The sequence below is a fragment of the Salvia hispanica genome, chromosome 1, assembly GCF_029641045.1.
Source record: "Salvia hispanica isolate PSC_SH4W2 chromosome 1, Shi_PSC_v1, whole genome shotgun sequence".
NCBI classification, from domain to species: Eukaryota; Viridiplantae; Streptophyta; class Magnoliopsida; order Lamiales; family Lamiaceae; genus Salvia; species Salvia hispanica.
In genome coordinates, this window is record NC_142692.1 from 7,835,928 (window position 1) to 7,853,160 (window position 17,233).

The window sequence follows — 17,233 nt, forward strand, 5'->3', positions numbered from 1 at the left end:
TCTCTTGAAACACGAAATTAGCATTTGCATTTTTGTTTTATAGATAAAAAAGATTTAATAAAAAAATAAGGAGAAGAAATAGGGGCCGGGCCCCTCTACGCCCACCCCATCTAGAAGCTCTTGACTAATTTCAGCAGCAAAGAACATTGATACAATCACACAAATCCCCATTTCTTCTCATTAATTAGCAAAATTAACTCCATCATGACGTCACCATCAAAATCCCAACCGCAGCTTTTTCACAGCCGCACGAATCGCGACGCCGACTTGCAATTCGCGCCGATTCCTGCCATGGAAACCGACCACTCCGGCGCCATCTCGCCGCCTCTGTGGGGGAACACGAGCCCTAGCCCGTCGCGCCCCCTTCTCTCGCCGGATTCGCGAGCTCAGGCGATCGCCAGAGGGCGGACGGAGCTCATGGAGATGGTGAGGCACATGCCGGAGTCGTCGTACGAGCTCTCGCTCAAGGATATAGTCGAGCACCATCACAGAGCGGAGAATCAAATCGAAGGCGGTGCGGATCGAGGAGGAGGAGGAGGATTGAAGAAGGAAGAGAGCAGAAAAATTGAGAGGCGATTGAGCTTCGAGGATAAGGGGTTCTTTTTGAATATGGCGTTTCCGTTTGCGTTTATGTCTAAGAGAAGGAAGAAAACGGTTGTTGTTGGTGGTGGTGGTAGTGGGAGAGTTTCGCCGAAGCCGGAGGGGTGGAAGGGCGGCGGTGAGAGGGACTGGTGGAAGAAGAAATTTACGGGATCCAGCGATAGTGATAGCAGCAGAACTAGTAATACCAGCAGCACCGCCACCACCACCACCACCACCAGCAGTGATTCCGGTGGGAGGTATGCCAAATTTAATTTTTATGGATTTTTTAATATTCAATTGTCTCAAAAATCATTCTTTTTATTTTTGTTACTTTATGTTCTCAGCGTTAAACAGAGCATCATTTTCTTAAATTTCAATGTATTTGAAGTTTACTCAGTTTTCTTCGTTAAATTTTCAAATCAGTTGGATGATATTGATAGAGTAATATTATTTGAAAATTATGGAATTGATTATACCGTGGTTATATTTTAGCTCAAGAAGTTGGCTGTGGTGTTTATTTGCTTGAATCTTGATTATTCATTAGGGATTCGTATACTATTTGAATTAAAATCGATTGATAAATGGTTGTTAAAATGCAGGAGAAGAAATGGATTTACAACTGGTTGCTGGCAATTTTTGCAAGTGAGAAGAACCAAAAGTGCCTAATAAAGACAAAATGTTCCTGATTCTATTTCTGCTAACGCTCCATACTAATAAAATATTGGGGAAATCTTAGTGTATATTCTTCTATGATTTTGCTGTTATTACCATTACTACTCTACTATAACTATTCAACTTTTAATTGATTTTCCTTTGTACGTCTCTCCAATTGTGTACATGTTACTTTCTTTTTCCATTTTGTAACCTGCAACATATAGTACTATATCAATTTGTTTTTTTTTACATGTTTTAACATTTGGGACTGCATTTATTTATATGGAAAATTTAAAACAGAATTAATGAGAAAATTTGTGTGAGGTGTTTTGTTACTAAGGTCGAGATTCCAGATGTGGTCTCAATTTCATCGATAACTGAAAAAATAAGTTATTCCTTTAGTCTCAAATTAATTATCCATTTTTGCTATTTTTGTCAGTCTCTCATTAATTGTTCTTTTTCACTTCTAGCAGATAAGTAAGCCACATATTCCACTAATTCATTTCCTTTCTATTTTATTATAAAACTATTAATTAAAATGAGACTAATTTTTTTTTACATTTCTTAAAATCCATGTCGAAACTAATGTGAATAACTAACTTTTTCAACTAATTTTCCTTTATATGTCCAGAACCTTTGTCCTAGTGGCAAGAAACTTAGACATTATTGCACAAAGTGCTAAGTTCGAACCCTCTTGACATTATTTGTAATTTCGTCCTATATATATAATTTGTTAAAAAAAAACTCGTCCTATATATATAATTTGTTAAAAAAAAACTCGTCCTATATATATAATTTGTTTTAAAAAAACTAACTTTCCTCTATATTTCATTTCACATTGATAGTGATCCAAAATTTATGCACATACACCACGAAATGCAGATATTGTGGTTATAAAATAAAAAGAGATCTCTTTCTTAAGACACCTTTCCAAAAGTCATTATAAAGGGTCAATCTAAAATAATTTTTCGATTACTTAAAGTAGGATAGAGAAAGTAAATAATTTAGCAATTCCCAGTGTTTTTGGATTATCCAAAATTCTCTAGAAGAACGCCTAACTTTCGTGACCAAACATAAACGAAAATGATCGATCTTACTAATAATTAATGTGACGTTAGAAAGATTGGTTCTTGATTAACAAATTTCACATCTTCGATATGACAGATATCCTTAGAAGATTTTATGTTATTCAATTCACTGATAACGATGGATATGACCTTTATTCTTTCATTACTCAAGTTTACATAATTTATACATAGAGAAAATTGTTGAAAACCCCACAAAATTGATCAATTTTTAGTTAATTCTTTAACTTAAAAAATGTATGATTATATCATAATTTTTGGTAAATTTATTTAAAATGTTCCATAATTTTGGATTTAGGGGAAGTATGTATAACGTGGCAAATGGAAAATACTATGGATGAATGTGTGACTATTTAAATAGCATTGTTTAATACATCAAGTCAGCTATATCTTTAATTTTGTATATGCATATGTCATGTTAATAAATTCAGTTGAAAATTTTCATCATAAGACAATTTAGAAAAATACTATGATCAATCATTTTATAAAATTGTGAGATTTAACCATAAATTAACTAAATTTAATAGTAGTAGTTTTTTCGCCAATTTACATATATGCTGTGTATAAGCATATTAATAGATAACATGTCGAATTAATATTGCACAAAAGGACTAAAAATACAGGTCGTAATGGGCCTTCAGTTACAGCCCAATTACGATTTCTGTTAATAACTGTTGAGTAATTTGATCACCACACCACCAATCTATTTTTTATACACATAAATTTTTAGAGCCTAAAACTTGGAGAGCAACAAAAGAGGAGTACACAATTAAAATCGTGGAAGTCTAAATTGAGACACTATTTAGTAAATGGAATCCAATCATCCTCACTAATACAATCTCTCTCACTTTTTTTGTGTTCACGTGCTCTCATCTCACGGATGTTAAACGTTTGTATCACTTGGCTAAAGATGTACTTGGCTAAAAAAATCTTACATACCATTATTAATCATAAATTATTATTTTGCTATGCCACAGTAGAGGAATGATATGCTACGTAACTTTCGTGCGCATTTTATGTGAACATCACTCTAGTTTGATTCTAACATTAAAAAATGTTAGTACTATTACATTTTAATTTTATATATCTAATATTCATAAAATTCAAAGCTTGTTTGTTCGTTTTCTCTGGACTTCAAATAAACGAATAAAACAAATAAAATTTTGATTTCTATGAATTTTATAAAGATTAAAATGTCCAAAATAATTTTTAATGTATTGGAATCAAACTAAATATATAAAACGATCAAATTCACGTAGCATATCATTTACTATATCACTCTTACTTTGTTGAAATTGTCTTTTTATTAATCGAGTTACTCATTTATAATCACTACCAACAAAGACATTTCATGACGAATAATGAAATATTTTAAGAATATTCCTCAATTTTTATTTCCGATGGGTCCACGATAACTTCTATAAAACTTAAGCAATAAGTAATAAAACTGGATGTTAAAATAGATAATTAATATCACTCGAATAAAATAACAAATTAATATTTCTGTCGACAAATCGCAAATACAAACGGAAGTGACCAAAAAGTCGCGTTTTCACATATCAAAAAGACTATTTTCATATGCACGCGTTTTCCACGTAGATTATTCGCCGGCTACCCAACTTAATTAAAAATAAAGTCAAAATTTAGAATAATCCATGACCCTGATTAAAAATTAAATGAATGGATGCATACAATTGTTCGTCTATTTTTGAATCATATCATAGGAATAACAAAATTCCAAAAAACGGTATGGTGGTTGGTTTTTTTGTACATGCATGCTAAATTATTTAGGGTGAAAAATATTGACTTCCAAATGGAAGATTCTTATTGAACAAATTTTGGCAACTTATGATATGTGATATGTAGTTATGTAATCATCATTGACCAATAGTAATTGTTAAGAGGATAATAGTTAGGGTTGTCTTAGGATTAGGTTGATTTTAGAATTATTATTTAAAAAAAAAAGAAGCAGAAACGTAACTGAATCGATAGTTTTCTTTGCAGTTTCGATATTGAATTAGAAACTGGTCATTTTGGTTTAGTTCAAAGTCAGTGCCTATATCCGATTTTCTCAACATTTTCATTATTTTTCACTGTTTGTTGTCTTATTTTCTTGGATTTAGATTGAAAGCAACAATTAACTGTGAATCAATAATTTAATAAGAAGGTTTCGGTTCGAACAAAACGTTGATTGCCTTTCGATTACAGTTAACTAGACATCGATAGATCCCTAAAAATAGCCGAATAGGCAAATGATGAAACCGTGTTGCCTCTTTCTACTAAATACTACTACTACTCCATTAGCCAAATAGACCCTTATGTTGTGTAGAATTTTGATTTTTCCTAATGTGCAAAGGTTGAAACTTTTTCACACGCATTGCTCGATCCCACAAACACGTACTGATAAATCATTTCTTCTCAGACACAAGTTACAACACATCCTTCCCTCCTTCTCTAGACTAAATAAATTGCTAAAACACACACAACTAATACATTTTGTTCTGTCCCTCTTTTGACTTGGAAGGACTTGAGGCTTCTAGCAGGTAAACCTCGAAAGATCCTTGCTTTTTTCCATTTCTTGATTCATGTAGAGCTCTCACCTTCTTAATTTGATTCTTGATCCTCGTTGTTGCATATTTGAATTGTGTATTTTAGTAAGAAAGCTATGATCTTTGAGGTTTTCGTGCACTGTTTTATCTGAATTTTGTGGCGCTGGTTGATTTTAAGATTTTGGGGTTTCATTTCTTGTTGAGTGTTGTTTTACGTTGTTGAATTTGGCTTTTGGGGCTTTTGTTTCTCTGAATTTTGGTTATGCATTTTGCCCCAATTTCTTTCACGAAATGCTTTTAGGTTAGGTGGGATAGAAGGATTTAGATATTGGCTTGCTGAGATTTTATGTTTCTCGTTATTTAATGCTTCTACTGCTTAAGGTGTACTCCTTATAAGTTGGATATACTTAGTTAATAGCATGTGTGGTTATTTTTCAAGTGTTCCTGCATTTTCTGTCTTTTATATATATCCATGTATTATGGTATGTGCTGATGTATCCATGATGTTCTTGATTGCCCTTAGTGGCTTTTGATAGTTCGGGTTTTAAAGCTGAATTTTTTCGTCCTTGATGAGCTTTATCCAATATTTCTTGCCATTTTTCTGTTGACATGTGTTGATTTGATGACAGTGATTTTAATTCGATATTTTAGGTATTGGAACTACATGTCAATGCAAAATAGACAAAATATGGCGAATGCAGCAGCTATTGCTGAAAGGGCTACGAGTGATTCGCTGATTGGTCCAGATTGGGCAGTGAATATAGAGCTATGCGATTTAATAAACATGGATCCCGGGTATTTTTTTCGTTTAATTTAATGGGTGTCACTATTTGTTGAGTAATAATCTAGATGAGGTATTTAATTCATTTATTCTGATTAGACGGATTCATTTTGCAGGAGGCAAGCCAAGGATGCGTTGAAGATACTCAAGAAAAAATTGGGGAATAAAAGCCCTAAAATACAGCTCCTTGCACTGTTTGTAAGTTTTCCGTTGTCGCTTATGCTGAAAATCATGAACAATGGCATTTAATATTCTGAATTGCATTGATTGCTCCTAACTTTCTCGATTTTTTTGCGCTAAATGCATGTTTAGTGCCTCCATGCAATTCCAACTAAATGAGATTTATGAAACCATATTGTTATTCCATAATTATTACATCAACTTTCTTCCATAATCAAAGTATTGCTAGATCATGGATAAAAGTGAAGTCTTTCTTCATCACTACCATGATGTAGAGATAGGAATCGCACCCCATGTGGGATGATATTTAGATATGAATATGGATTTCATTTACATATGAGTATAGTTGTCTTGGATCTACATGTTGCTGATTTTAGAAAAACAACACACAATTTGAATGAAGTCCGTTATGATTCAGGTACTGGAGACTCTAAGCAAAAATTGCGGGGAACATGTGTTTCAACAGATTGCTGAGCGGGATATCTTACACGATATGGTCAAAATTGTTAGAAAGAAGGTACTGGACTCTTTTCCCCCTCCTTTGGTGTCTCTGGATCCCTCCTCCCTTCCACACAACCTAATGGGCTTTTCATCTTTTTATGATTTACATTTGCAGCCCGATTTAAACGTGAGGGAGAAGATCCTGATTCTGATTGATACCTGGCAAGAGGCTTTAGGGGGGCCGGGAGGAAGGTTTCCCCAATATTTTGCTGCTTACAACGAATTAAAGGTGCTTAGAAAATTAAGGACCTGTCTGCTTCTTTCTAAGCCATATATATGTAACATATAGACAAACTCTGTGCATGGTAGAGGAAATTAGGCTTAATATATACTCCTATGATATTTCTCCCGCAGAAATAGTTAAAAATCGACATAAACGTCTTGTTTGAGGGGTGATGAGTTGTGTTTAAGCTATATGCTTGAAGGATTTTGTAATTGTCTGGTAACTACACTCTTCAAACATCATCCTACAGCATCTCTAGTTTTCTAGACATTGCACATTTTGACGATGATACCTAACTTTTGGCAAGGTTCTAAAGCTAGCAAACGGTCACTTAAGTATTCTCATAATTAAGACATTAAGTTACTTTAGCATTCGCTAAACTGTCCCTGGAAATATGTTTGTATGATTGTATCAGCTTTTTGAGTGCTGTGCTCTCAGCTCTGTCACTCTTGATTGAACTTCTTCTAGTCTTAGCTATTTATTTATATTCTTCGTGTTTTGAATTTTGTAGTCTGCTGGAGTAGATTTCCCACCTCGAGAGGAAAATAGTGTTCCATTGTTCACTCCTCCTCAAACACATCCAATAGTTCAACCTACTTCTCCATATGAGGAAGCAGCTGTTCAAGCCTCTCTCGAATCTGATGCTTCTGGACTCAGGTACACACTTTTTCATTTATTACTGAATTGATTTTTTCCATGATATCAGATCTTGCACGAGGGTCTGTTTTATTTGCATTCCAATTAATATATCTTCAACTTCCATATGGTATAATGTGTAGTTACGGTCGTGTATCTGATTAAAAGTGATGGGTTTGAATGATTGAATTAGCAATGCTTCTCTAGGTCAAGATATAATTGGCAATTTGGCACTATTTGTTTAAACAAAATCAACACCAATTTATGCCGCATATTTTTTGGAACTTCTAACTCCTTCAACGAAGTGACCAAACATCAGTTATAGTTTTCTTCCTTGTTGACATGTCATTTATGCACTTGAATTCGGGCAATTTTATTATAATGAGTCCAATTCTCAAAGTGACTGTAAAATATGACATGCACATACCTAGAAAATTATTGGTGCCTATCATTTTCTTCTGTGGTCTGTGAAACTACACATCTTGAATTTGTACAGCTTTTCTTTTTTTCCTAGCTTGCCAGAGATGCAAAATGCGGAGGGAATTGCGGATGTTCTTATGGAAATGCTGACCGCCTTGGATCCAAATAATCCTCAGGTTGAGCTTCTTATTCCAAATTATGTTATATTATGACATCTTTAATGAGAATTGTTAATCTCTTGGTTTTGTTTGAAATAGTAATTCCAATATAACTATTAAATCATAATTGTAGAGTATAGTAATTGATACTTCAATATATCTACTTTTAATATTTAAAATGTGCTCACAAATTCTATACTTTAAGGTATAGGCGTATAGCAATCTGCTTTTATTTTCTTTTGTAAGATTACTAACTGAGGCTGTTGAACATAAATATTGTTATATACTGTAGTACATTTGACTGAAACTATCAGTTTTCTGGATCATAGGGATTGAAGGATGAGATCATTGTCGACCTAATTGATCAGTGTCGTTCATACCAAAAGCGAGTCATGGTTCTTGTGAATAATACTGTGTAAGCGCATCTGACTCTTGATCTTTATTGGTCGCCTTAAAGTAAATCAGCTCGGTATATTTACTATTGCCTTTTCAGAGATGAAGACCTTTTGTGCAAGGGCTTGGCTTTGAATGATAACTTGCAGCGAGTTGTCAGTAGACATGATGACATCTCCAAAGGGACTCTAGGAGCTTCAGTGATGAGTACAGAAACTCCAGTCGCACCTCTTATGAATGTGAATCACGAAGATGAAGAGTCGGAAGATGATTTTGCACCGTTAGCGCGCAGGTAACATGTCTTCTTCTATTTGATATAAATTCCTGTATATCATTTATGGTCAATCTCCTTGACATTTTTGCTATCTAACCTGTATGTGTGAATCTAAAACAAATTTCTAGATCGTTGAGGGATACTTCACAAGGGCTGGACAAGAAACCGACAGTTGTCAAGAACGACGTGAGCCCTTTTCTTCGTCCTCAACCATCATCCAAGAGCCCTGTTAGTTCAGATTCTTCTACGGTCGACTATCTCAGTGGTGACACCTATGAGGCAGAACGATCCTCCAGAGCATCGGGATCTGCAGGTACTCCGGTGCCAGCTCATTCAAGCAGCAGCCAAAAGTCGATTCCTCCTCCACAGAATCCGACAGTGTCTTCTCCCTCCGATGATTTTATCAACCCCACTGCATCAATGTTCGCTCCAACACCAGCGTATGACGAACCTGCCCCTGCAAGCAAATCGGCCGACAGTTTGCCCTCAGCTCCTTGGGATGTTCCACCTGGAAACCTCCCACCTCCACCTTCAAGGTACAACCAGAGGCAACAGTTTTTTGAGCAAGGCCATACCCCCGGTAATGGGCCATCTCATTCGAGTAGTGGATCGGGATCTTCATATGACAGCTTAGTCGGGCAAACCCAGAATCTCTCAATCAAACCACCAGCTCAATCTAAGCCAGAGAAAAGCGAAGATGCCCTCTTCAGAGACCTTGTTGATTTCGCTAAGTCCAAGTCGTCCTCACCCAAACCGAACCGGTCTTATTAGGGGAAATACCGTGCACAGATTGCTTGCTGTCTGCATAGTGCATATATATTATGTTTGGACCTCTGTCTATGACATTGTGTTTCTCTTTTTTTGTTATTTACATTTGTTAATATACTTCAATTCGGCTTCTATTGTTCAACACTTGAAACGTTTCTCTTTTTTATTGAGGTTTGCATCTTATACTAAAAGTTTTCTCTATATAGCTGGACTGTTGAACACATTAATGATTCTTGAACAATTTTGTGATGAAAAAGAGAAAATAATCTTCTTTGAACAAGAATTGACAGTCAAGAAATCATATGAATGAGTTACACAAAGAATCAAATTCCAGCTGATATGAAACTCAACTCATCATCCAATTGTGTGTTTTTGAAACCTCACAGGCTCAATCTTTGCCCTCATTCACGTGCTTGTTTCCTTCTTCTGCTCACAGCAGGAAGGTGACGAGTGCTTGAAAGATTGATTTTGGGCTCCCCCAAAACCCGTGAGCACGTGACGTTTCCTTGCTCGCATACAAGTAGCCATTGATCATATCTACTCCTTTCCCCTGCAAAACATCACCAACTTTTTTCAGACAAATATGATTCCAAACCAGTTTGAAGCTGTAATATTCACCTGAGCAGCGTTCTTCAACGGCCCCCAACACTCCATACGGTTATACTTGCTGGAGCTAGAATGGAAATACACTCTCACTATAGCATCCATTAGTTGGTGATGCTCTCTGAAAAACTCCGCATCTCCATACAAGACAGCTTCAAGAACCTGCAAAATTTCGACAGTGCCACATTTTCTCATGCGTTTAAAGCAAACACCAAATGCAGGAAGTTAAGCTAAATACCTACCAATGGCAATTCCTTGGAGAATATGAGGTATCTGAACTCAGCAGCCATGGCCGAGAACAAGTTTGGTCCACTGACATAGCAGTGAACATTGAGGAACAGTTGGCCATTCACATTCGTCCATTCAGCCACAACATCATCTTTACTATACCAGCCTTTCAACTGCACCAACAAGTGCGCTATGCTAAGAGAGGTTTGACATTGAACTTAATAGAGCATCAAAGGAAGTAAGTAAGCATTACTTGATTGCGCGGGATTATGTTGGAAACGGTTAGAGTGAGATCAGCAGTGAAGTCGCAGTGGGAGAGAGTGTAGGTTCTTGGCACCACTCTGGTTTGGTTGCTCACTTCTTCTCCCACAAATAAAACTTTCAGCTTTGATGCCTCAAATCTTGCTGGGGGGCCTAATAGCCTTGCAGCCTACATCATCAACCCAACAATAAAGAACATAATTACCTAGATTGGAGCTTTGTAATATCCTGATAAAGGCCCCTTGATTCACATATCCAATTGAAATGAAGATAAAAATATTCAATCACATCCTCTATTAAGCACAAACCACAGAAAAAGGGATGCATTTCAAAATTTCATACACCATTTTTCTTGATTTGAAACCCTAGATGCAGCAAGGGAAGAATCTCAATAGCAGATATATCATATTTTCTCAATTAAACAGAGAGAGAGAGAGAGAGACCTGGAAGACAAGAGAATTGTAAGATGGGGTTGTGTGATTAGGCAATGAGTGTGGGGGTGAAGTGGTATTGATTTTGCAGTTATGAATATAGCAAGGTGAGAATGCAGCAGCCATGGAATGCATTACTCATTCTCTTTTTTGCATCACTTGTTTCTCATTTCCACCAATCTTCCGCCTCTTCCCTCTCAATCTGTGTTGTCTGTTGTGTCGTGTGTGCTTTGTGAAAATCTAGAGAGAGAGAGAGAGCAGTTGTGGACAAGATGAACACACATTGGTAAGGAAATTGCAGTGGCAAGAATGAGGGTGATGTGGGACCTACAAAATCCAAGCCTCACCAATAGCATCGCTTCTTTTTCAACACTAATTTACACGTAATGTGGGCTGAGGCTGAATGGACTTAATTGGGCCCTAACCGCATTGGGCCAAACCCAGCTTTTGACCCATTTGCAAATAGCAATACTTAATCTCATCATTTTTTTTATTTAAAAAGATGTGACTGAATTAATTACTTGTGTTTTATTTTATCATCATTATCAGGATATTTTGTTACCAAATTGGAGGCTTAAAGTCGAACTTTTTTGGCACTCTACAAACAGACCATTTGCAAAGAGGATGAATCTAGATATCTTCTTTCTACACGTGGGAGTTCTAAATTCTAATGCACCATGTTTCATCTATATACACCATCCTTCATTTAAAAATACAATTGAATGTTAGTATAAAGTATTAATAATAAATGGATGACATAATTTTTTTTGCTTCCCTTAAAATATGGGATGCCATGCCACAATCCTTTTGGCGTTTGACACAAAATGCATTATTTTGCCAAAAGGGAGTACTAATAAAGATACACCCCCCGTGTGCAATTATTTTTTTGATTATTAAATGGCAAAAGTGATTAAATGAAATCACAATGACAAAAAATAGTTAATCAGAGAGCCCCACAAAATTTGAATATTAAACTCTGGACCACCACTTGGGGGAAAGGTGCATTTCTCCACCTTGATCCAACTCCTCATTGTCTACATTCAATCATGTATATATGTAGAGATTTTTTTTTTCAAATTTCAATGCTCCTTAGGCTAGATTCTTTGTAATTGATCCACTTAAACCAGGATATAAATCATCAATATTACAATACAACTATACAAGTCATATTCTTAAAAATAACACATGTGTCTAAAACGAAGAGCTTCACTGAAACATACAAGTTTCTTAATTCATAGTCTTGGTTGATCACTAAAATGAATATTTTTTCTATAATAGATAAAAATCAAGGCTTCCCTTTACTAAATGTCATGGCTTTTCATGAAACATAAAGAATTTAGACTTTGACAACATGTAAGAGACATTACCCTCTGTCACCAATTTTCTTTATTTGTGAATATAAATTTATCCCTTAGTGCTAAAAAGGAGTGGACAAAGAGTTTCACATTCTACTCTTTTGAACTGGGCTTTGTCTCCCTATTCTATTGCCTACCTATTATTCTAACCCCCTTCTCGCCTCATGTTTGCATGATTGGATTTCAAGAATCAAAAACAAATTTAATTTCTTGCTTTTAAAAGCTTACATACTAGTACTACTATTTTAAACTCACATGAATACATTATAGGGGTAATAAATTCTTATCTTTCGCTACATTATGATATTGCATATCAGCTTTTAAATATTTTAAAATCAATAGTTTGATAATTTTCAGACAAAAATACCCCTATATCAGTGTTTAAACTTGTGTGCTGCATGAAATGTTATATAGTACTCAAAACGATAGATTCTATTTTTATATGATAAAATTGAGCATGGAGCTTCATAATTGAATGCCATATACAACAATCAATCAAACAAAAGCACACACAATCCTCAGTGGAACTAGTGATTGTTTTTTCTTCACTTTGACAAATCTGTGTCCCCAGTTAAAAGAATGACTAATTCCTACTACAGTGGGGTCATGTGTAATTGAATCATTCCTCAAGAAATGCTGCATAAGTTGTTGTCTGATTGGATAAGATAAGAAAAGAGAAAAGGCATCAAACACATAATTCCTTAACAAACTCACCCATTATTCTATTACAACACTGTCTTCTTAGATTGCTCAACATGTCTGCTTATTCCTCTCCTTAAAAAGCCTGATTCCTCACAAATTCTTCCACTGCATTTCTCTTCATCATGTCTGTTTCTTGGAGGCACAAGTGCTTGGTTCTGAGCTTGCTTGCTCTTGTTTTCATGTCTGAAGCCGCGAGAACGCCTAAGGCGTACAGCTGGGAGCAGATGCTGCCTAAGAAGCTCCACACGCCGTCCTCAGCTCCATCTAAGGGGACGAACTCTGTGTCTGCCTATTCTACAGCTGTGGAGATGGATCAGAAGCTGCCTTCTGATGGGAAAGTGTAGCTGTTGGCTCCCTCAACTTGTCTAAAGGAGTTGAATTGTATAGATTGAGTAAGATAGCATAGCAGCAGCCAGAAAGAATGGCTTCTTTTTGTTGATCCTATGAAGAGAGTGAAGGAAATGATAGTGTGTAAGTAGAGTGTGATTAATGTATTATGATAGTCATAATTAGGTTCTAACATGGAAATTTAGGGCAGGTGGTGTAAGTGTGAATTCTTTTTTTTCTCATGTGAAATAAATACACAACTTTTTTTATTAAGATCATTAGTGTGATTTTCTTGGCTTTGGAAACTTAATCAAAGAGGAGATTCCAAGAGGCATAAAAGGATAGGCAAAGAGGTGAATTTACCAACAGCCGATCAGTCGAAAATTCGTCGGTAGTCAATGACGTTTGTCGGAAAATGCACCGTAGAACTTCTTTTTTTCGTAGTGAAGAATGGTGAGACAAAATATTTGGCAAAGTTTTCTTCACTCGCGCGGGGCTCATAACACTTTCCCTTATGATATAGTAGTAGTAAGAATGTAACAAACTAATGACACCCATTCCAATAATTTAGTTTTTACATAGTACTAAAAAGGAAAAGGCAATTATTGATTCTTACATAGTACTAAGTACTAACTCATAAGTGATATTTCAATCAAGTCAAATATTTGTCATTTCACTATTTCAGTGATTAGAATTTAGAATTGCCTATGTAATTAACTAATGACACCCATTCCAATAATTTAGTTTTTAAAATCAGGCCTAGTGCAGGAACATAGTTTGAGGTTTCATCAATACTGATTTGGAGATTAAATGCTTGTGCCTTGTGTAGTGTTGGGGAAATGAAGTAAAGAAATGGAGTACTTAACAAAGAGTAGTGAATTTCGTAAACTCGCTACAAAAATGTTGTTTTTTAAGGACACAAAAATCGAGAAGCAATTACTTGCAACAGAAAATTTTAGCAAATAACAACAATTTAGGATACAAAATAAAGCGTTCCTAAATTAAGGACAAATTAACTTATCTTTTGCTATTTTATAACACTTCTATTTGCGTCCTTTAATTTTAGTTGGGACACCAACTATAAGGATACTTTTGGAAGTATTGGTGATATATTTAGAAACACAAATTAACTTTTAAGTGCGTTAAAAAAATATCCTTAATATATATTTTTTTATTATAGTGACTGCATTCACATTGCATTAGCAGCAGCATTTCCATTATATATTTCCAACGTACGTGGCAAGACTTTACATATTTAATTTCATTTCGTGTCTTCTTTTTCCAACCGCATTTGGAATTTCAAATCATGTAATTAGTGCAATTTTCGTATGATCTTAATTAGTGCAATGTCCACCTTTTTCCCCTGACCGAGGACAACCTAACGCTCATTTAGGGTCGGCCCGCAGGGGCTTAGCGCAGTTAGTTCCGGAGGAGCAGATATTGCTACAAGGGTCGGCCGAAAACGTCATGGCAGTCTCCCTTGATCCGCTAATTTTTTGAAGAAGAGGATGCCAAACAATATCATTTTGGAATTTTTTAAACTTATGCTGTGAAATTACAGTTTTACCCTTTACTAAATTAAAAAAAGAAAACTCCTAGAATTATGTTATGGATTCGTAAAGACTTGGGTATTTCAGTTAGTGGAGGACTTGGACGAGGAACAGAATAACTGTCGAAAGTTGCATTTTCTCATCGCGATCATTCCACGCAACCAGCAAATACACAATACACCCACATATATATATAGATAGATAGCAAAAGTGCAGAGTGGAGGTATTGAGAGGTAGTAGTAGCATGTTGAAGAGGAAGAAATGTCAGTTTCATGGAGGCAGAAGTGTGTGGTTTTGAGTATTATTGGTGTTATTTTGATGACACAATCAAAAATAGGGAAGCCATATAATTGGGAAGAAATGCTGCCCAAGAAGATTCCTCCACCTTCATCTCCATCCGGAGCCACTAATTCCTTCTCTGCATCTCCTTATAACCCTTATAAATCAGTGGAGATGATGATGGATCACAACCAATCCAAAACATGACACCCCGGTATAATTAATCAAAGAAAGCTAAGTGAATTGTTGTTTGGTGTTGGGCTTTGATAGTACAGTATATTTTTAGGCCCAACTCGATTTCTATATTGTCTAAGATTGAGATTTGCTATTTTTGTCTACATATATTTGCTCTCTCATTGTAAGTATCTGATTGTTATATAAGTTAAATCTCATGTCGACTCCAAAATACACATACATACCTATCAATTTGGGTTAAAAAAATTCGAACTGGACTTGAAATCTTTGGCTTGGTATCGCCTCCAAACAAAGACACACCGTTACTCGTGGCTAAATTTCACAGAAACCAGGTGCTTAGTAAAATTCCAATTTGTCAAGTACTTGTTTGCTTGAAAGTCATGTAAAAACACGATTGTGTGTTGCGTTGACCGGGTACTGGTCAATACTGTCTGCTCCGAAATTCATTGTGTTGTGATCCGAAAGTTATCGACATGCAAGCCGATAAATAGCAGTTTATTTACCGATCACTTTTGTCTACCGATTATTTTTGTGTTGAGTAAACATTGTATTTTATTATGGTGGTAGCATCATAGCATGAAATTTAGCTCATCAAACTCAAAAACAACATTCAACCTCCAATTCTAACAAGAAAATAAAATTTTGAACAAGGGACAATATACACTCTTTTCACATTTCAATTTATGAAACTTATAAGGATTACAATACTACTACTCCTAAGTCCTAATTAATTAAAAGAAAACAGAACTATTCACGAGCTTAGAACTTACAACAAGTAACCCCTAAACAATAGAACAACACACCAAGATTTAAAAAAAAAAAAAAAAAGTGTATAAACACAAAATGATGAGAGCACACAAAATCCATGCAAAAACCTAACAAAAAAATCAGAGAAAAATGAAACAATCCAAGGCAATATGAGGATTATCAATATCCTCCATCACAACATCTATTTCTTTACCTTCAATCTTACTACTAATATGCTCACGAAATCCATCAATTTTCCTCACCGAAGAATACACACGCCTCGTGCTCAATTCGGCCTTCGGAGCCCGAAAACTTTCCCTTTTAGGAACCGCCCCTCGAAAACTTTCCCTTTTCAGAGCCGCATTACTCCCTCCGGACACAGCCGATTTCCCGTTATAACCATTTTCCCGAGATGGAAAGATTCTGTTAACGTCGCCGTTGAATCTCCGGCTCGGAGAAGGCGACCGGAGGCCTCTATTCGGCTCTCTTCTGAAGCTCTTCTGCCTCACCAGAGTCGGCGAAGCCGCACGCGCCCTCTTCTTAGCCGCCGGCGCCGGCGACGGAGGGAGATTCCGAGAAGGAATCTTGTTAGGGAATAACGGCGCCGTTTTGTCGACGCTAAGGCCGGCGATGGCGTGTGGATTTTCCTTGGCGCAAGACCTCAGGAATTCGTTCGAGAAAGAGCGGTCTTTCGATACACAGTTAGTCGAATAAGAAGACGAAGAGGAGGAAGATACCGAGGAAGCTGCTGCGGCGGCGGCGGAGCATGAAAATGAGGAAAAAGAAGCGGTGGAAGAAGTTGGGGAGAGAGGCTTGTGTGAGGGCATTATGGTCATTTCGGTCGGGGGAGGATCTCTTGAGATTGCGACCTTGTCTTGGACAACAATATCTTCTTCCTTGGATTTCTTCTTAGGTTTGCATTTGCTAATGCAAGAACCCATTTTTTTGATGAGTTTTGAGGAATTTTTGAAGGGGAGATGGAGTTTGGTAATGTTGTGTATTGTAATTAGATGTGGAAAATTTTGTTAAAGGGAAAATGAAAAAGGTGTTGGGTGGAATTTTGCTTTATTTTGGGTGTGTCACACTTTTTCAGATTTTTGAAATTTGTTGCCGGGATGTAACGGTTATTTGGGTCGAAAATATTGCTAAGTAATGATGAATTACTTCTTTCTTTATTAAGAAATGTCGAGCTACCTTTTTTTTACCATTATTCTTTGCTAGAATTTTGTACCGTTATAGTACTTGTCCTAGTTCTCATTTTTGTGTTCTTAGTTTATTTATTTTTTCTTGTTTAATTGCCATATATTTGCTAGATGATTTAGAGAAAGATAAGAACAATCTAATTACATCC

The 17,233-nt window shown here is 36.0% G+C and overlaps 4 protein-coding genes across 6 annotated transcripts; 2 read left to right on the forward strand and 2 right to left on the reverse strand.

Annotated features, from left to right (window-relative positions):
* The first annotated feature begins 146 nt into the window (after positions 1-146).
* LOC125219706 (uncharacterized) lies at positions 147-1,487 on the forward strand. Its single transcript, XM_048121749.2, has 2 exons — positions 147-839; positions 1,182-1,487. Exons 1-2 carry the CDS (start codon positions 205-207, stop codon positions 1,246-1,248), a joined length of 702 nt encoding a protein of 233 aa, XP_047977706.1. The 5' UTR covers positions 147-204; the 3' UTR covers positions 1,249-1,487.
* A 3,172-nt stretch (positions 1,488-4,659) lies between these two features.
* Positions 4,660-9,395, forward strand: LOC125222569 (TOM1-like protein 3). Of its 2 annotated transcripts, none has more exons than XM_048125258.2 (10): positions 4,660-4,864; positions 5,500-5,665; positions 5,768-5,849; positions 6,250-6,348; positions 6,448-6,561; positions 7,067-7,212; positions 7,706-7,787; positions 8,099-8,184; positions 8,263-8,454; positions 8,565-9,395. In XM_048125258.2, the coding sequence occupies exons 2-10, from the start codon at positions 5,535-5,537 to the stop codon at positions 9,205-9,207; spliced, it is 1,575 nt and encodes a 524-aa protein (XP_047981215.1). In that variant the 5' UTR covers positions 4,660-4,864; positions 5,500-5,534; the 3' UTR covers positions 9,208-9,395. The 2 variants fall into 2 exon arrangements, with proteins under 2 accessions (XP_047981215.1, XP_047981214.1); XM_048125257.2 differs by having other exon boundaries at positions 5,522-5,665.
* A 36-nt stretch (positions 9,396-9,431) lies between these two features.
* On the reverse strand, positions 9,432-10,985 carry LOC125222570 (magnesium dechelatase SGRL, chloroplastic-like). Of its 2 annotated transcripts, none has more exons than XM_048125259.2 (5): positions 10,740-10,985; positions 10,289-10,465; positions 10,050-10,208; positions 9,823-9,969; positions 9,432-9,754 (listed from the first exon to the last, which is right to left on the reverse strand). In XM_048125259.2, the coding sequence occupies exons 1-5, from the start codon at positions 10,860-10,862 to the stop codon at positions 9,635-9,637; spliced, it is 726 nt and encodes a 241-aa protein (XP_047981216.1). In that variant the 5' UTR covers positions 10,863-10,985; the 3' UTR covers positions 9,432-9,634. The 2 variants fall into 2 exon arrangements, with proteins under 2 accessions (XP_047981216.1, XP_047981217.1); XM_048125260.2 differs by having other exon boundaries at positions 9,432-9,771.
* A 4,790-nt stretch (positions 10,986-15,775) lies between these two features.
* LOC125185279 (uncharacterized) lies at positions 15,776-16,889 on the reverse strand. Its single transcript, XM_048081790.2, has one exon. The coding sequence runs from the start codon at positions 16,821-16,823 to the stop codon at positions 16,023-16,025; it is 801 nt and encodes a 266-aa protein (XP_047937747.1). The 5' UTR covers positions 16,824-16,889; the 3' UTR covers positions 15,776-16,022.
* Positions 16,890-17,233: the final 344 nt, after the last annotated feature.

Excerpts from the sequence above, each read along its gene's own strand:
- LOC125219706 (XM_048121749.2), top strand. The coding sequence starts at position 205 with ATGACGTCACCATCAAAATCCCAACCGCAGCTTTTTCACAGCCGCACG. Across the intron at positions 840-1,181 it reads AGCAGTGATTCCGGTGGGAG|GAGAAGAAATGGATTTACAA; the intron begins GTATGCCAAATT and ends GTTAAAATGCAG.
- LOC125222569 (XM_048125258.2), top strand. The coding sequence starts at position 5,535 with ATGTCAATGCAAAATAGACAAAATATGGCGAATGCAGCAGCTATTGCT. Across the intron at positions 5,666-5,767 it reads TTAATAAACATGGATCCCGG|GAGGCAAGCCAAGGATGCGT; the intron begins GTATTTTTTTCG and ends TTCATTTTGCAG. Across the intron at positions 7,213-7,705 it reads TCTGATGCTTCTGGACTCAG|CTTGCCAGAGATGCAAAATG; the intron begins GTACACACTTTT and ends TTTTTTTCCTAG.
- LOC125222570 (XM_048125259.2), bottom strand. The coding sequence starts at position 10,862 with ATGCATTCCATGGCTGCTGCATTCTCACCTTGCTATATTCATAACTGC. Across the intron at positions 10,209-10,288 it reads ACATAATCCCGCGCAATCAA|TTGAAAGGCTGGTATAGTAA; the intron begins GTAATGCTTACT and ends TTGTTGGTGCAG. Across the intron at positions 9,755-9,822 it reads CGTTGAAGAACGCTGCTCAG|GGGAAAGGAGTAGATATGAT; the intron begins GTGAATATTACA and ends GATGTTTTGCAG.
- LOC125185279 (XM_048081790.2), bottom strand. The coding sequence starts at position 16,823 with ATGGGTTCTTGCATTAGCAAATGCAAACCTAAGAAGAAATCCAAGGAA.